We start from the raw sequence: 17,513 nt of genomic DNA, 5'->3' as shown, positions 1-17,513 counted from the left end.
TGGGCACTCTTATGTGAGTTAGAACTTTGGATCTCCTCTGTTTCATTCATTTATATTTTTTATTCAGGAAGTGATCAGGGGAAAAATATCTAATAAGGCAAATAATGTTAACAAATACTTTTAATACAGTGGAATTTGTTGTTAATATAACATAAGTCAAGTAAATACCTCAGTGGCCATGGTTGAAAGGGAAAGAAAATAATTATGCCTTCTAAATTACAGGTATAAGTTTATCTGTTAACCTTATTAATAGAAAAATACCATTGTTCAGAATTTCTGTGGCATGTATTTTCATCAAGACACACACACACACACACACACACACACACACACACACACACACACGGTTATCAAACAGTGAAAATAGAAAATGGAAGCCAGAAGAGAATCATATATGATTTATTGCCAAATTTTTTCTACATTTTTCCTCAGATTGCCAACTCTAGCCATAACAAAATTTCATAGATCTTAATTTTTTTAATATTTTGTAATGTTTTTCAACTGTTTTAAAGAAGAAAAACTTTCATATTATTTAGAGGAAAAGCAGGTTTCAAACTATGTTATCCAATTTTAATTTAAATATGTATATTTACATGTTTGAATAAAGGAGGATCAATACCAAGAATGTTAACAGTAGGCATCTGTTTCTGACTTTCGAGATTTGGGGTGGTTTCGGTTTTTGAATAGTTACCTATATTTTCACTTTTGTCCACAGTGAACAACTTGTCATTAAAATAATAAATAAGGGAATGTCTTTTTATGTTGTAGATGTGAAAAACCCTTGACACGATTGCATGTCACTTACGAAGGTACCATAGAAGAAAATGGCCGAGGCATGCTACAGGTAGGTGAATCTTAGTAGTGTCTGTGTATGGTTAGGACTTTTTCTTGTCAAGCTTCTGACAGCAAAAGAAATTTGAAAAGCTGTTTATTTGTCTCCTAAACTGATTTAATGCAAAGAAGCATGATAGCAGAATGAAGAAAAACACCAAACAGATCACTTTGACAGCCTTGGTAATGTTATTTGCCAGTGTATACTCTCTGTTTCTTATATGTGCTTCTCTAAAAAGCCTTTGACAGAAAAATCCCAAGATCTGGACAGCATCAGCCTCTTGGTTCAGACATTGATAGTAGGTTGACAGTGGAGGAAGTTCCCAGGGTATAGTCTTGACAGACTGTCACCAGGCATTTTTATTCTTTTTCCTTAAAGGCTCTTCTTGCTCTGCCCCAGTTGATGACCAGATGGAGATGTTTTTCTGCCACCAACAGCTTTGTTTAGGTTGAGGGGGCAGACATCTAAAACTGATTGATAAGAAAGGCCTCTCTCTCATATGTAACAGTTTCACGCACGTGAGCTAGCTGTTTGCTATGTCTTTTCCCTGTTAAAAGCAGGTAATTCTGGTCCACTTCTCAATCTTTGTTAATAATCTGTTACCGCCTTTACCTTTAAAAAGTATTTTTGGAGAAGGGGGTTAACAAAAGCCCCATGTTTAAAATATAGTAATATCTAACCTAATCTTTTGATTTATAATGCTTCTTTAAAATTCACTAATAATGTTAGTGTTTTGTGTTCTTATCCCATTTATAAGAGCATTGTAAACTGAGTTTTCTTTGAAAGAAGCTTGTATACCATCTCATTTATACTGATAATAGTTTATTTTTCTTCTTAGATTCTTATTTGGTGCTTATATTGGTTCAGAATCTAAAGAAAGCAGTTGCCTGAAAATGGACTGATTTGTTTGAATAACTTAATGCTTACTATAAAATTTACGTCTAGTTATTATTTAAATGAAACTGAGATTCTTTTTTAAATGGCCTTTTATTTGGACATATTTGTAATTAAAATCTTCAAAGAGGCAAACTATGTTTTATTCTAAATCACCTTCTCCCAGTGGTTATTTGAGCTTATAAACAAAAACAAAACATATTTAAATTTGCATTTACTCCTATACCTTTTTTCTGTTTAAAAAATAATCTTAAAATATGCTTAAATATTGGTTCAAATTAATATCACTTTTTCCCCCACATTCCCCTTTTGATGAAGTTCTTTCCATCTTTAAAGTCTTGGATAAACTGAGAGATTCTTAATATACATGAACTAAACAAAGTTACTGCCAGTTAGCACCACAGGAATGCTGACCTTTCATTACAATACAATTCAACAAGGAATTATTTAACAACAGTTAAGGTTGAGATCCTCCCCGCTTCCTTGGAATATATTATAGATGAAATGTGAGACCTCGGTAGATTAGAGAATACCGTAAGGGCTTCTTGCTATTAATTGTTCTCCCTACCCATGCCATGTCTCCGCAGGAGATCGGGGAATATTGTATTGCAATGCTACAGAGCTCCTTGTGTAGCATATAAATTACATTATGCTGAATGGCAACAACAACAAAACCTCTCTGAGGAGCTTTATCATTCCTGTCTTTTCATCAAGTTATAATTCAGAAGCTGAGTAATCTGAATGAGTAGCTTTAAAGTGACTTGGAAAATAACTGGCTAAAAATAAGGATGCATTCACATTCTTGTTTTCATATACTGGAACAGGTTTCTCAACTGTTGTAGAGGGTCTTTATTGTTAAGAACTTTTTTAAGTAGTAAAACTTTGGTTTTCTAAAAGACTCTGGCATTTAGAGGCATACTGAGTTTAGTGTCTTTATTTCTGTGCACACCTTTCAAGTTAAAAATGTGGGCCTTTTATTCAAAGAGTAAACAATAACATACACATTGAATGTATTTCATCATCATTATCAAGTAGTACATAAGTTGGATAGAGCTTATGTTTTTATTTTTGTTATGTACCTTATTCCAGTAAAAATTAAGTTAGGCCAATCTTAAACCTCGTCTGTTTCTCATTTGTAGTCACAATATCATTATACTTTTAGGCACTCAGCCAGTCTCTTAGTTCTCAAGTACAGTCCATTTTATTTCTTTACCGAGTTTCTTCTCTTTCCTTTACTTTACCACTTTCCTGTTTGAGGCCCTAGTAGTGCTTGTATAAACTATTTAGTACTCACCTAACCAGCCTTTTTACTTTTAGTTTTACAGTTTTCCATTTATTCTTTAAACTCTAGCCTGAATTATCTTCCTAAAACATAGGTCCAGGTGTTACTTGAATCTTTCCCAGAACCTTCAGAGGGAAATCGAGTAAAAATTTCCTAGACCTCAGACCACCTCATCACCAACTGTAAGCCTCCACCTACTCTACACTGCAGGCAAGCACAATGAATCTGTTTACCATTCCCCTCATACAGTGATTTACATTTGTTTTTTTTTTTTTGCCCTGTGTCCTTGTGCAGCTATGCCCTCAGCCTGCATGTCAGCTGCCACATCCCCTTGTAAAGCTTTCCTATCTTCCTCCCTTGCTCCAATTTTAGTTAATTGTATTATTAGAAAGTATCAAATACATAGTAACAAGCTCTTCAATAATCATCTTCTCATTCTGCTTATGCTCATTCTGACTGCCATCTAAATTGCAAATGCCGTGAGGCCAGGAACCATACATATCTTATTCATCTTTGTATCCAGTGATTCCCAGCACAATACTCAGTAAATATTTGTTGAATTGGACAGTTTAAGCCATGAATCACCCAGTACCCATAGACCTCATATGTAGTAGGTAGCTAATTCTAATCAACAGACTGGTTTCACCAAAATTATTTTCCTATTTAAGCTAAAGAGTTACTCTGGTTTTTTAGCATTGGTTTTAGTACTCCAGAACACAAATCCAAATATATGATTCTCTCTGGTAGCTCAATTGAAGAACTCCTCAGTGGTATGTTTTAGTATTTTCTAAGTTCTTCTGTGGTAAAAGAAGACTGCTTTGCCTTCTATTAATTTCTGTTTTTTGACATATATTTTTACATATCAAACGATTCATACTATTGTTTTACTATTTTGTAAAATAGGCTTCAGATTGTCATTTAGTATTGGTTGCTTTAGAGAACACTGAAGTTTTAAGAAATCGTATATTTTAAAATAGTTTGAAAGAATATAAGCCTCATGGTATTTAGTAAATCCTATTTTACTTGTGTGTATGACTATGTATATACACAAGTTGTGTGTGTGTGTGTGTGTGTGTGTGTGTGTGTGTGTGTGTGTGAGATCTAACTCCTCAGATAGTCTCACTAAGGAAAAGATGGTTGCTATTTCTTACATACTGCTTCATGAGGCTGGCATAGTGCTGGACACACTGGACAAACGGAAATAATGCCAGCAAGTTGAGTTTGCTTTCTCTGGAGGATTGTGTAATTCTTCTTTATTAGTAGGCATTTGGGGATCCCATCATACTACTCCACATAAAGCTTAAGAGTTTCCAACCTAATTGGAAATATTACTTTAATTGAATCTTTGTTGCTATACTGGGTTTTCTTTCTTCCTTTTTTCCTTAGTTATATTTTTAAAAAATAGTTTGTAATGTTCATGTAGTTTGGGGTTTGGGGGTGAATTTAGAAGGACAAAAATTCGATCTCTTTATTCTTACAATAAAGTTGGAAAAGGTTACCCAAAAAGTTGATTACTAAACTTTTCAGTTCTTTAGGGCAAGTGTTTGGTTACCATATTACATAAGAAAAGTTTAATTATATTAAAGTCACGTGAAATACATAAAGGGAAATTGAGTAGTGAATGGGGGAGAATGACTTTGAAACCTTCCCAGATAAAGACCTCCCTTGATTTGTGGCCCATGAGACACAAATAGGTTTATAAACAAGAGTCTGTATGATACATAATATTTTGCCTAAAAGCTCCATTTTCCAGATTGCTTCTCTGGTTCTGGGATCCAGAAAAATGTGCAGAGATGTTAACTGCAGTGAGGTGGAAAGAGCTTAAGCAACCATAATCTGCCCTTCCTGGGCAGATTACTTATTTGGGGATTGATTTTCATGGGAGAGGAAAAGATGAGAGCTTAGAGACTATGCGCTTCTTGATCATATATGTAGATATTTTTGACCATTATTTAATATGCCACATTTCCCCAACAGGTGGATTTTGCAAATTGTTTTGTTGGAGGTGGTGTAACCAGTGCAGGACTTGTGCAAGAAGAAATCCGCTTTTTAATCAATCCTGAGTTGATTGTTTCACGGCTCTTCACTGAGGTGCTGGATTACAATGAATGTCTAATTATCACAGGTTAGTTTTGGGAAGCCTGGAAAATGGGGTAGTCTTCCCCATCTGTGAATATCTGTCATGAAGACTAGAGACTACCCAGTATAGCTTTTCTCTTCCATGGGCATTAGTCCCAATATTTTTATCCATTAATTTATACTTAGTTTTTGAAATTCTTACAGCCTTATTTTCCTAATCTTAAGTAAGACTCTTATTTTTACCTTTTCTTTCTTTCGTGGCATCTTTATGTGAGGAACAGGGATTAAAAACTATTCAGTTACCCCACAGTTTGAATTTTTTTTTTTTTTTTTTGTTTGAGACAGAGTTTTGCTGTTGTTGCCCAGGCTGGAGTGCAATGGTGCAATCTCGGCTCACCGAAACCTCCGCCTCCCAGGTTCAAGCGATTCTCCTGCCTCAGCCTCCCGAGTAGCTGGGATTACAGGCATGCGTCACCACACCCGGCTAATTCTGTATTTTTAGTAGAGACAGGGTTTCTCCATATTGGTCAGGCTGGTCTCAAACTCCTGACCTCAGGTGATCCGCCCGCCTCAGCCTCCCAAAGTGCTGGGATTACAGGCGTGAGCCACCACACTTGGCAGTTTGAAATTTTATGACATAATAATGCTCTTAAGATGAACATAGTGATATGCCTCTAGTATGTATTCTGTTGTAATTCTTCCATTTGAGAGTGATTTGTTTCTATTAAAAATAATTTTCACGTGGTTTCTTGTACTTTAGTATGAAGACGTTGTGTAAATGTAAGAAGCACAGGAACAGTATTTACAGAAATCAGTAACCTTTTGTTTACCCTATTTTGAATCCTAAAAGAAAAAGTTCAGTTATCATGGCCAGGCGCGATGGTTCATGCCTGTAATCCTAGCGCTTTGGGAGGCCAAGGCAGACTGATTGCCTGAGGTCAGGAGTTCAAGACCAGCCTGGCCAACATGACGAAACCCCATCTCTACTAAAAATACAAAAATTAGCCAGGCACGGTGGCGGGTGCCTGTAATCCCAGCTACTCAGGAGGCTGAGGCAGGATAATCACTTGAACCCAGGAGGCAGAGGTTGCAGTGAGCTGAGATCACGCCACTGTACTGCAGCCTGGGCGACAGAGCAAGACTCCATCTCAAAAAAAAAAAAAAAAGTCTGATTATCTTGGTGTTTCTTCTTGTTCTTCTTGATTTCTTTACGCTAATATGGGAGGAGGAGGGGGAAAATTTAGTCACGTGTATGCTTTAGGTCTGTTATAGAGATTTAATTTTTTTTTTGTTTCTTCAGACTGAGATCACTATGTAACAGTATTTTCTTTGAATAAGCTATCAAGAAAATGATGATTACCTCATATCCCTTAAGAAACTCTTAATCAGGCACCATATGTAAGTTGAGTCTTTTATTCAAGTACGTAAAAGAATATTCCCACATAAGTGCCGTTAACGCACCATGAGTTGCTGGTACTATTTTTTTTTCCTGAAAAAGTGGATTTTTAATTTCCACTTAGAATCTGTTACTGCTTGGAGATGAGTTTAGGGGTCTAAACACTCGCCTGGGTTGTAGAATTTAGTTTATTGTTATTCCCAAAAATTATAATAGGAGAAAAACCATCCCCATGAGTTATATAAAATGTGTACCCAACCGCATTACCTCCAAAGACATACATGACAAAACCGACTCCAAAGTCTAATCTTGAAGCCACACTGTGCCTCAGATAGATTTGTAGACAACCTTCAGAAGAGTATATTTTCTTATGTTTTGCTTTTAAGATTCTCTTTGACTTTCAGTGGTTTGAATATGGTGTGTCTACATGCAGATCTCTTTGACTTTATCCTACTTGAAGTTTTTTGAACCTCTCTAATGTTTGTTATATTTGGTAAATGTTGGGCCATTATTTCTTCAAATGTTTGTTCTTCCCCTTTCCTCATCTTCTGGGACTCCCAAATTACGTGTTTGTTGATTCACTTGATGTTCCACGGGTCTCAGAAGCTCTGTTTATTTTTCTTCATTCTTTATTCTTCTTGTTCCTGAGGCTCAATCTCAATTGACCTGTCTTCAAGTTCACTGGTTGTTTTTTCTGCTTGCTCTAAACTGCTTTCAGTCTCACTGGTGAATTTTTTATTTCAGTTATTGTACTTTTCAATTACAAATTTGTTTATTTTTTATAATTTCTATCCCTTTATTAATATTCTCTATTTGAGAGGCATCATTCTTATACTTTAGTTTTTTAGACATAGTTTTCTTTAGTTGTTTCAGTATATTTTAAATAGCTGATGTAAATTCTTTGTCTACTAAGTCCAACATCTGGGCTCCTCAGGGGCAGTTACTACTGACTGCTTTTTTTTTGAGTATGGGCCATACTTTCTCATTTCTTTCCATGTCTTCTAATTTTCATTTAAAACTGGACATTTAAAATAATGTAATGTGACCCTGGAAATCAGATTTTCTCTTTTCATCACAGTTCATCCTTCTTGCTGTTTTCTCAATGACTTTTCTAAACTAATTTTGTGATGTCTGTGTTCTTTCTGTGTGTGGCCAGTGAAGTCCCTGCTCGTTAGATTAGTAGTCAGCTAATGCTTGAACAGATTTCCTTAGATGCTCGAAGCTAATAAGTCTCAACAAAGTCTAATAGTCTTTGTTGAAGGGCTGTATGTGCAGGTGCAGCCTACCTTCAACACTGCACTAAGCAGTTGATGCCTCTGCCTTAGCCTTCACTTCCTGTCAAGGTCAGGCAGAGGAGAGAGCTGAAGGCTTTCTCTAGTTTTTCCTGAGCATTCATATGGCCATGGGCACACATGAGCCCTCTAGATTCCTTCTTGTTTTAATATATTAGAACTTTTCAAAGCCCTTTGTGGACATTCTCATTCTTCAACTTTTCCTTTGAAGCTTTTGGTTAGCCTATTGTTTGCCCCAGCTGTTTGCCACCACCTCAAGAAGTTTCAGTGTTAAACAGTCCCTGTAATTGTTTTCATCAAACCCTCAAAAGAATTATGCTTTTCCTACTGGCCAAGCTCCAAGTCCTGTAAAGTAAAGACAGCCTTCTGAGCGGGGCCCTCCAGGGGACCACCAGACAGGTCAAATAATGACAGTTCTCTGAGAATTGGGCTTTGAAGGAGCTTCAGCTTTCTTTTGACCCCTCTGATGGCTTCTGATTTTCACTGTGATTCAGGAAGGTTAGTTTTTAAGGCCGAGATGGAGCTTGGGAGAGTGGGATGGGAATAAGGCAAATAAAACACTGCAAAGTTTATTGTTTTTACCAAGATTCAGCTGGTTTTTCTTGAATAAGCACTCCCTGGATTGCTGCAAGCCTTTGGCTACTTTTCAGTTGATTCCCACAGTGCTCATCACAGTGTTCACATTGCTTTCATGGAGGAGAGAGTTTTCAGAGGTTTTTACTGCACCATTTTTTACTGATATCTTTTTATCTTTTGTAAGCACCCGTGGATAAAGGAGCTTTCAATGAGTTATTCTACATCATTTAGACATCCTATGTAAATTTTTATCCCTGTGATTCTGCTTTTTTGGTGAAGTAAGGCAAAAAATAAAAAATTGTAAATTGTCTGAGTTTATGTAGGAAATTAAGAGTGGAACTTCTGCAAAGGAATTTTTTTCCTGGACAGAGCCTCAGTCAGCCATTTGAAGTTAGTGACTTGGAGTACTGCATCCAGAATTCTGAGATTATGATCCAAATTATACTGAAATGGAAAGATAAAGTCCTTTTGTACTCAACACTTCCTCAACTCACATTTTGGCCATCTGTCTGCATTTGTTAGTTATCATGGATGCACGTGGGAAATATATAATTGGGCAAGGTACTAGGGGAGATAAGATTGCAAAGAATTACAGAACAAAAAAAACTGGCATAAATCTATTGTTGAGCAACCAGCACTTTGGCTATTGGTCTCATACTATTGTAGGGAAGCTCTGCAGGTTTGGAATATGACTGTCTTCATCATTTACGTACATCAAATAATACTTTAAAAGATTGTTATTCCGGCTGGGTGCAGTGGCTCACGCCTGTAATCCCAGCACTTTGGGAGGCCGAGGCGGGCGGATCATGAGGTCAGGAGATTGAGACCATCCTGGCTAACGTGGTGAAACCCCGTCTCTACTAAAAATACAAAAAAAATTAGCTGGGCCTGGTGGCAGGCGCCTGTAGTTCCAGCTACTTGGGAGGCTGAGGCAGGAGAATGGCGTGAACCCAGGAGGCGGAGCTTGCAGTGAGCCGAGATCGCACCACTGTGCTCCAGCCTGGGCAACAGAGCGAGACTCTGTCTCAAAAAAAAAAGAAAAAATTTTTTTTTTAGCTGTTAAGGTAGCTTTGGATTGAACACTGAGAACAAAATATCCCATCAGTTTTTAAGATGAATTTACATTCTTGAAATAAAAAACTTGGTAAAATGCATTTAAACTTAAAGCTAACTTGTTTCATTTGCTTAATTTCTCTAGAAAGTAGAAAGAACTGGGCTAGGCAAGGTGGCTCACCCCTGTAATCCCAGCACTTTGGGAGGCCGAGGCAGGGGTCATCACAAGGTCAGGAGATTGAGACCATCCTGGCTAACACGGTGAAACCCCATCTCTACTAAAAATGCAAAAAATTAGCCAGGCATGGTGGTGTGCGCCCGTAGTCCCAGCTACTCAGGAGGCTGAGGTGGGAGAATCTTTTGAACGTGGGAGGCAGAGGTTGCAGTGAGCCAGGATTGTGCCACTGCACTCCAGCCTAAGTGACAGAGCAAGACTCTGTCTCAAAAAAAAAGAAAAAAAGAAGAAGAAGAAGAAAAGTAGTCAGTACATTGTCATCCTCCATTAATGTTAATGTAAATAAAGGATGTCATTTTCCTTGGGAATAAAACAGGAATGTTAAAAGGAAAACATAAGAATATTTTCTTTTTTTAAAGATAATTTGTCCCCAGTCTAAAAAAGGATTCTAATCTCCTTTTACGTAATCTCTAAACGTTCCTGCAGCTATTGTAAAATGAATGGAAAATTGCAGATCCATGACTCACCTTCAGATCTGTAATTACCTCAGGTTAAGGACATATGGGGTGACTTTTAACTCAGCATTTTCCCCCACATCCACTTAACTTTATTGTAGTGCCTCCTAATTAATATCTGTGATGTGATGTTACCTTAATGGAAATGGCCATTTCATCATCTATTTGATGTCTGGATTTCTGCCATCTCCCTCCTTAGGAGACTCTTAGCCATGCACTGCAATCTATCTGCCTGATCAATTCCGTTCCTTCAATGATGCATCCAGCTCAGTGAGCTAATGGCTGTGACTGTGCTGCCTGAATCTGTAGAAGAGTTTGAGAAATTGGAAATAAATTAAATTGATCATCATTGTGGGACATCTGGTTGGTATCATTATTTTAAAAGAATATGAAACAGGTCATGCAAACAGGCAAATACTTTTATACAGACAGTGTTATCCCTCTGTTTGTTGTGATCCTGCCTGGGGCAGCCATGAGTTAAAAACCTTTCAGTAAGTATAGATAGAGGGAAAGAGTTAAAATTCCAATCTTCCCATTTCTTCTTTTTTTTTTTTTGTCTTCTCTTATTTGTTTCTGTACAACATCCAGGAAATAGTTTCAATACTAAAGGGTGTTAAGTTTTCTGAGAGTTGTTTTTCTGCTTCTGTTTGGTGAGCACATAAACCAGGTGCCTAGACATGAAACCTACTGGGCAGAGTATTCCCGTATTTAACGTAAAACCTGCCTCTAGTGAATCAGATTATCCCAGACATCACAAATCTTTACATCTTTTCCGAATGTCAGCAGAGCTGATAGAAATGATAACAAGTAGACACCATTGCTTATAGGACTGGTGACATCTTCTAGAGTTAAAGTACTAGAGGTGCCTGTCAAGACACCAGCTCATTGGGAAAGGTCCAAATTCAGTTGGAGTTTTCCAAAAATGTTTGGAAATTAAACGTTTTTATGCTTGTCTTTTCTAAGTTTTTAATAATCATTAGAATTAAAAGCAAGAGTTTTCTATTTACTGCATAATCACTACTGTTTGAGTGATGCTAATAAAATTTGGGTAAAATGGTGTTTATATAAACCTGCTTTCCAAGGGAACAATCCATTGGTAAGTAGAATTTTTTTTAATCTCCGAATGTTTTTTCCCATGATCATTACAAACTCTTATTCCTAATAAGGGAAAATAACCATGTTTCTTACTACTAAATCTAAAAAATCATGAAGAGGTCATGAACTCCTCATAAGATTTTAATGGATTCCTTCTAGTTTTTTCCTTAAGTGAAGGTCTTTGACTATGAAGTCTTAAAGGTCCATCCCTAGTGAGAGCTATCACAAAGGTCATTCAGTCTTCTGTCTCAGTAGCTGTTACCAGTTTACCTTTATATTTTCATCATAGTTCATTAATTTAAATTTTAAACAAGTTAAGGGCATTCACTTTTTTCGAAGGAGACAGTTGGCATGTTAAAAGGTGTCTACTTAGAAAACCCAGGGTTTAACTTGTTTAGTACAAAAGTGTTTGTATGTGTATTTTTTATTTCCCATGAAGGAGGGAAGGAAGTAAATCTAACCTTGTTCCTCTCAGAGAAGAACACTGAAACTATATTAACATGAAGTAGAAACATGATAATTGATATTTTATATTTTTCAGCCACTTTCTTTTAAAAAGACAGAACAAGTATTTGTTTTCCGAGTTAACAGATCAGAATAGGCAGTTTGTCTTTTTATGAACAGGAAAAACAAGGCTTGTCTACCGCTAGGCAGAAAACAGAAAAGAAGGAGTAGTCCTTGCTGTCTTGGTTCCTATCAGGCAAGTAGACCAGGTTGCTTTTCACCCCCGAGTAAATAGAATCACGTATCTGTGGTTTCTCTACCCCCTTAAAAAATTTATTTCTAATGACACCAATACTGATGGCTTTGTGGGTTTGAATGAATTTTTTACTTGTCTTATTTAGTTTCCCAAGGAATTCTATGATGTAAACAAAATAAGAATTATTAAGAACCCTGAATTTCAGATGATGGAATGATGTCCAGTGAGGTTTGGTTATCTAAGGTCACCTAGCTAGTGAAGATCCACTTTGAGTTTCTCACGTTTCCTAATCTCAGTGCAGTGCTCTTTTTACCATACCATGCATTTATTGTAGATGTGAATTTTTAGTATGCGTCAGTTATGTAATGCCTTCGGATTATTTCTGGACTCATTGTTTTAATCATCAGTTAAATTTCTTTGGCTCATTAATTATTATGTTTATTCGGCAAGTTCTTACTCAACTTCTTTTATATTCTTGCATTACAAGATGCTAATGTAGATAAAAATATTATTTATTTTTTCTTTTTTTAGACACAGGATCTCTGTCACCCAGGCTAGGGTACAGTGGCACAATCATAGCTCACTGTTACCTCAAATTCCTGAGCTCAAGGGATCCTCCCACCTCAAACTCCTGAGTAGCAGGAACTGCAGGCTCACACCACTGAACCCACCTAATTTTTTTTTTTTAATTTTCAGTGGAGACGAGGTCTCATTCTGTTGCCCAGGCTGGTCTCAAACTCCTGGGCTCAGGCAGTCCTCCTGCCTCGGCCTCCCAAAGTGCTGGGCTTACAGGCATGAGCCAACACACCCCGCCTATAATTTATAATCATTGCCCTTGAGGAGCTGAGAGTCTAGTGAGGGAGTCAGATTCCATTTCTTAAGACAGATTTATTGAGCTATAATTGACATAAAATAAACTATTTGTTTAAAGTATACAATTTTGTAAGTTTGGACGTATGACTCACCCATGAAGCTATCTTTTGTCTAAGTTTTCATTGTTTTTTGTTTTAATTGAGTTTTGAAAGCTTTATATATTTTGGATATAAATCCTTTATCAGATATTTCTAGCATGTCTTTTCATTCTCTTCACAGTGACTTTTGAAGCACAGAAGTTTTAAGTTTTGAAGTAAGCTTATTAATGTGTTGTTTTCTTTCTTCCTGTTTTGGTTGCTATAGCTTTATAATAAGTCTTAAAATCAGGTAGTATGGGTCCTTCAACTTTTTTCTCCTTCAGAGTCGTTTTGCCAAGTTTTAGAATCAGTATTTCAATGTTTACCAAAACAGCTTGCTGAATTTTGAGAATGCTTTGAATCTGTAGATCTGTTTGGGGAGAATTGACTTTTTTTTTGAGACGGAGTTTCGCTCTTGTTGCCCAGGATGGAGTGCAATGGCGTGATCTCAGCTTACCGCAACCTCTGCCTCCCAGGTTCAAGCGATTCTCCTGCCTCAGCCTCCCTAGTAGCTGGGATTACAGGCATGTGCCACCATGCCCTGCTGATTTTGTATTTTTAGTAGAGACGGGGTTTCTCCATGTTGGTCAGGCTGCTCGCGAACTCCCGACCTCAGGTGATCCGCCCACCTCGGAATTGACATCTTAACAATGTTTTGTCTTTGACACATGTCTAGGATATATGTCTCTGTTTATTCATGTCAGTTTTACTCACTAGTATTTTATATTAGTATTTTATAGTTTTCATTGTATAATTCTTCCCCATTTTGTCAGATTTATCCGTAAGTATTTCATAATTTTGTTGCTGTTGTAAGTTTTTAAAATTTCTGTTTTTAATTATTCATTGCTACTATGTGGAAATGCAATTGATTTTCAGATTACAATTCAATATGTTAAGTGCTCTACCAATGTTATGTGCAAAATACCTTGGGAGCATGGAGGAAGAACAATCAACCCTACTTATGGTGTCAAGGAATGCTTCATAAAAGAAATAACATAAATTTTCTAGTTATTTTCTTGATTTTTAGCATGAATATCTTGTCCAAAATTCTAGATAAATGTCTAATAATTAAAATACAAATTATTTTTAGAAGTAGTATATTAAATAATAGACTGGAAACTCTAGTATTGAGTTTAAATCTTGGAACTTTTGATTCTGGAAATTTTTAATCATATATGAAAATAGAGTATTTTCATAGCTTTATTTATATTATGTGGTTTTTATTGTGTGTTTTTCTGTTTGTTTGTTTTGAGACAGAGTCTCACTCTGTCACCAGGCTGGAGTGCAGTGGCGCAATCTCAGCTTACTGCAACCTCCACCCTCCAGGTTCAAGTGAGTCCCCTGCCTCAACCTCCTGAGTAGCTGAGACTACAGGTGCACGCCACCACGCCCAGCTAATTTTTGTATTTTTAGTAGAGATGGGGTTTCACCACGTTGGCCACGATGGTCTCGATCTCTTGACCTTGTGATCCGCCCGCCTCGACCTCCCAAAGCGCTGGGATTACAGGCATGAGCCACCCCGCCCGGCCTTATATTAGGTGTTTTTATGTGTATGTATATGAAATTTCAGACTTACAGAAAAGTTGCAGGTATAATACATGGAATTTCCATATACTCTTTACTCAGATTCACAGAAAAGTTGTAAGAATAATACATGGAATTTCCATATACTCTTTACTCAGATTCGCCAGTTTACATTTTTGTCCCATCTACTTCATCATTTTCTCTATTTTCTTTTCTTGAATTGTCTAGGAATATGTTGGAGATACTGTTCCCTTTTATCCCTAAATACTTTGTTGTATCTTTCCTAAGAACTAGGACATTGGCTTACATCAGCACAGCACAGTTAGTTATCAAAATCAGGAAATTTAATTTGATACAGTACTGTTAGTTAATCTACATTATAATATAATTTTGTTATTCTAATTATGACCTTTGTAGCTTTCTTTCCAGTCTTCAATTAGTCCAGGCTCATACCTTGGTATTCTTTAAACTGGAACCATTTCTCAGCCTTTCCTTGTGTTTGTTCACTTTGATATTTCTAAAGTGGATAGGCTAGTTATTTTGTAGATTGTCCTTCTTGTGTTTGCCCACTGCTTCTTCCTAATTAGGTTCAGGTTATTCATTTTGGTAGGAATCCCACTGAAGTGATACTGTGTTCTATTTAGTATATCTTTTGAGGAGACATGTGATAGCAGTTTGTCCCAATATTTGTGACACCAGTGTAATGACTTGGTTAAGTTGGTTTGACCAGGTTCCTCCACTGTCAGGTTATACTTTTTCATTCTGTAATTAATGTATCGCTATATATTTTATATACTTTGAAACTGTAAACATCTTGTCCTCATCAAACCTTCACCTACTAATTTTAGCAGTCATTGCTAATTTTTTAAACTCCCATTCTTTCTACATTTAGTAGTTGGCATTCTACTATAAGGAAGGATTTTCCCTTTTTCCTTATTTGTGTATACTTATTTATTAATATTTATTATTTATTAATAAATATGCAAGTATAGACACTTGCATTTTTATTGTATTCAGTGGATTATGATCCATTGCTATTATCTGTTTGGTGCTAAATTGTCCCATATTCCATCAGTGGGAATGCCTTCAGGTTAACTATTGTGTGCCTTTGACATGTGCCCATCATTCTTTAATGCACCTTCTTCTTTGAGCATCTCCATCTTTTTAGCACAAAAAGATGTTGTAGGCTCATCTTGTATATTCCCTGCACCAGCTCTGGAATCAGCCATTTCTGCAGGTGGTCCTGGATTTTAGTTAGTTTTTGGAAGCCAAGATTTGAACTAGAACATACATGTTACAAACACACACACACACACACACACACACATACACAACTGTGAATTTATATTGATACCTCCCATTCTTAACCAGCATCACAGCCTATATTATAGTCTTTCCCCCTTTCCATAATTGGAACTCTCTTCCCCAACAATGAAGAATGTGGCTCCCAATATCTTCAGTTTTTCTCATTTGTTTAAGCCTAATATATACAAAAGGTGATTTCAGAACTTCTAAACCATGCCACTGCAAAAAGTAAACCTGTTAAATAGAGTTCATTATTTGTTTACAGTTCTTTTATTTTTGAAGTAAAATTTACACACATTGAAGTATACAATGTTAAGTGGATAATATGGTGAGTTTTGGCAAATAGATATGCTTTTATATCCCACACCCCTATCAAGACCTAAAAAAAAAAAAACATGTCTATCACCTCAGAAAATTCCCTTGAGCCCTTTTCTGGTCAGTCCCCAAACCCAGAAACGACCATAATTTTTATTCTTTTCATTATAAATTACTTTTTTCTTTTTTTTAGAATGTCATGTAAATATATGTCATACACACTTCTGTATCTTGCTTCTTTTGCTTAGCATAATGTGAGATCTATCTATGTTTTTTAATGTGTCAGTGGTTCTATCCCTTTTATTACTAAGGAGTATTCCTTTGTGTGATCGTGGCAAATGTTTTGTTAATTTTTTATCAATCGTTGGATTGTTTCCACCTTTAGTTTTGTGATAGTCTTTTTTTTTTAATGTCAACTTAGCTAGGCTACAGCCCCCAGTTATTCTGTCAAACACTAATTTGGGTATTGCTGTGAAAGTATTTTATAGATGTGATCAAAGTCTACAAGTAAAGGAGTTAATCTTATTGCATTCAATAAGCATTTTTTTTTTCCTTTGAGACAAAGTCTCACTCTGTTGCCCAGGCTGGAGTGCAGTGATGTGACCTTGGCTCACTGCAACCTCTGCCTCCTGGGTTCAAGTGATGCCCCTGCCTCTGCCTCCCAAGTAGCTGGGATTATAGGTGCCTGCCACCATGTTCAGCTAATTTTTGTATTTTTAATAGGGACAGGGTTTCACCATGTTGGCTAGGCTGGTCTCGAACTACTGACCTCGAGTGATCTCCCCACCTCGGCCTCCCAAAGTGCTGGGATTACAGGCATGAGCCACTGTGCTTAGCCACATTCAATACAATTTGCATTAAGTAAGCGATAATCTGGGTGGGCCTGATTCAGTTGGGTGGAGGGCCTTAAGAGCAGAGCTGAGGCTTCTCTGAAGAGGAAAATCATTCTGTGCACTGCCACTTCACCCATGCCTGAGAGTTCCAGTGCACCCTTTGGACCTGACTAGTCAGCTCCACAATTGTGTAGGCCAATTTTTGGCAATAAATCTCTTCATATATATGTCCTCCTGGTTCCATTTCTCTGGTTGAGCAATGACTGATACAAATCTATTGTAAGGAAACCTGCTATGAACATTGTTCTTTGCAGTTTTTGTGAGCACACATTTTCAGTATTTGTTTAGTAGATATCTAGGAATGGAAATTGTAGGTCAAAGGTTACGTGTATGTTTAATTTTACAAGGGATTGCCAAACTCTTTTCCAAAATTATTACACCAATTTATGTTCTACCCGCAATATATAATGAGATTTCCACTTGTTTTCCATCCTCGTCAACATTTAGCGTTGTCATTCGTTTTTATTCTTTTGTATTTTAGCCTCTCTTTTGAGTGTATGGTGGTTTCTCACTGTGATTTTTTTATTTGCATTTCTCTGATGACTAATAATGTTGAGCAATATTTTATGTGGTTGTTAGCCAGTTGTATATCTTCCTGTGTGAAGTTTATATTCAGGTCTTCTGTCCATTTTTCTAA

General features: G+C 36.7%; 1 protein-coding gene across 1 annotated transcript in view; it reads left to right on the top strand.

The window, feature by feature from the left end:
* The window catches only part of LOC117974457 (poly(ADP-ribose) glycohydrolase-like), a 93,336-nt gene that overhangs the window by 64,070 nt on the left and 11,753 nt on the right, over positions 1–17,513 (top strand). Inside the window, 2 exon segments of the mRNA XM_055092749.2 lie at positions 769–844; positions 4,986–5,133. Of these exon segments, the coding sequence (XP_054948724.2) occupies positions 769–844; positions 4,986–5,133 (224 nt within the window).

The sequence above is a fragment of the Pan paniscus genome, chromosome 8 (genome assembly GCF_029289425.2).
Source record: "Pan paniscus chromosome 8, NHGRI_mPanPan1-v2.0_pri, whole genome shotgun sequence".
Lineage (NCBI taxonomy): Eukaryota > Metazoa > Chordata > Mammalia > Primates > Hominidae > Pan > Pan paniscus.
This window is presented reverse-complemented; position numbering and strand designations above follow the sequence as displayed.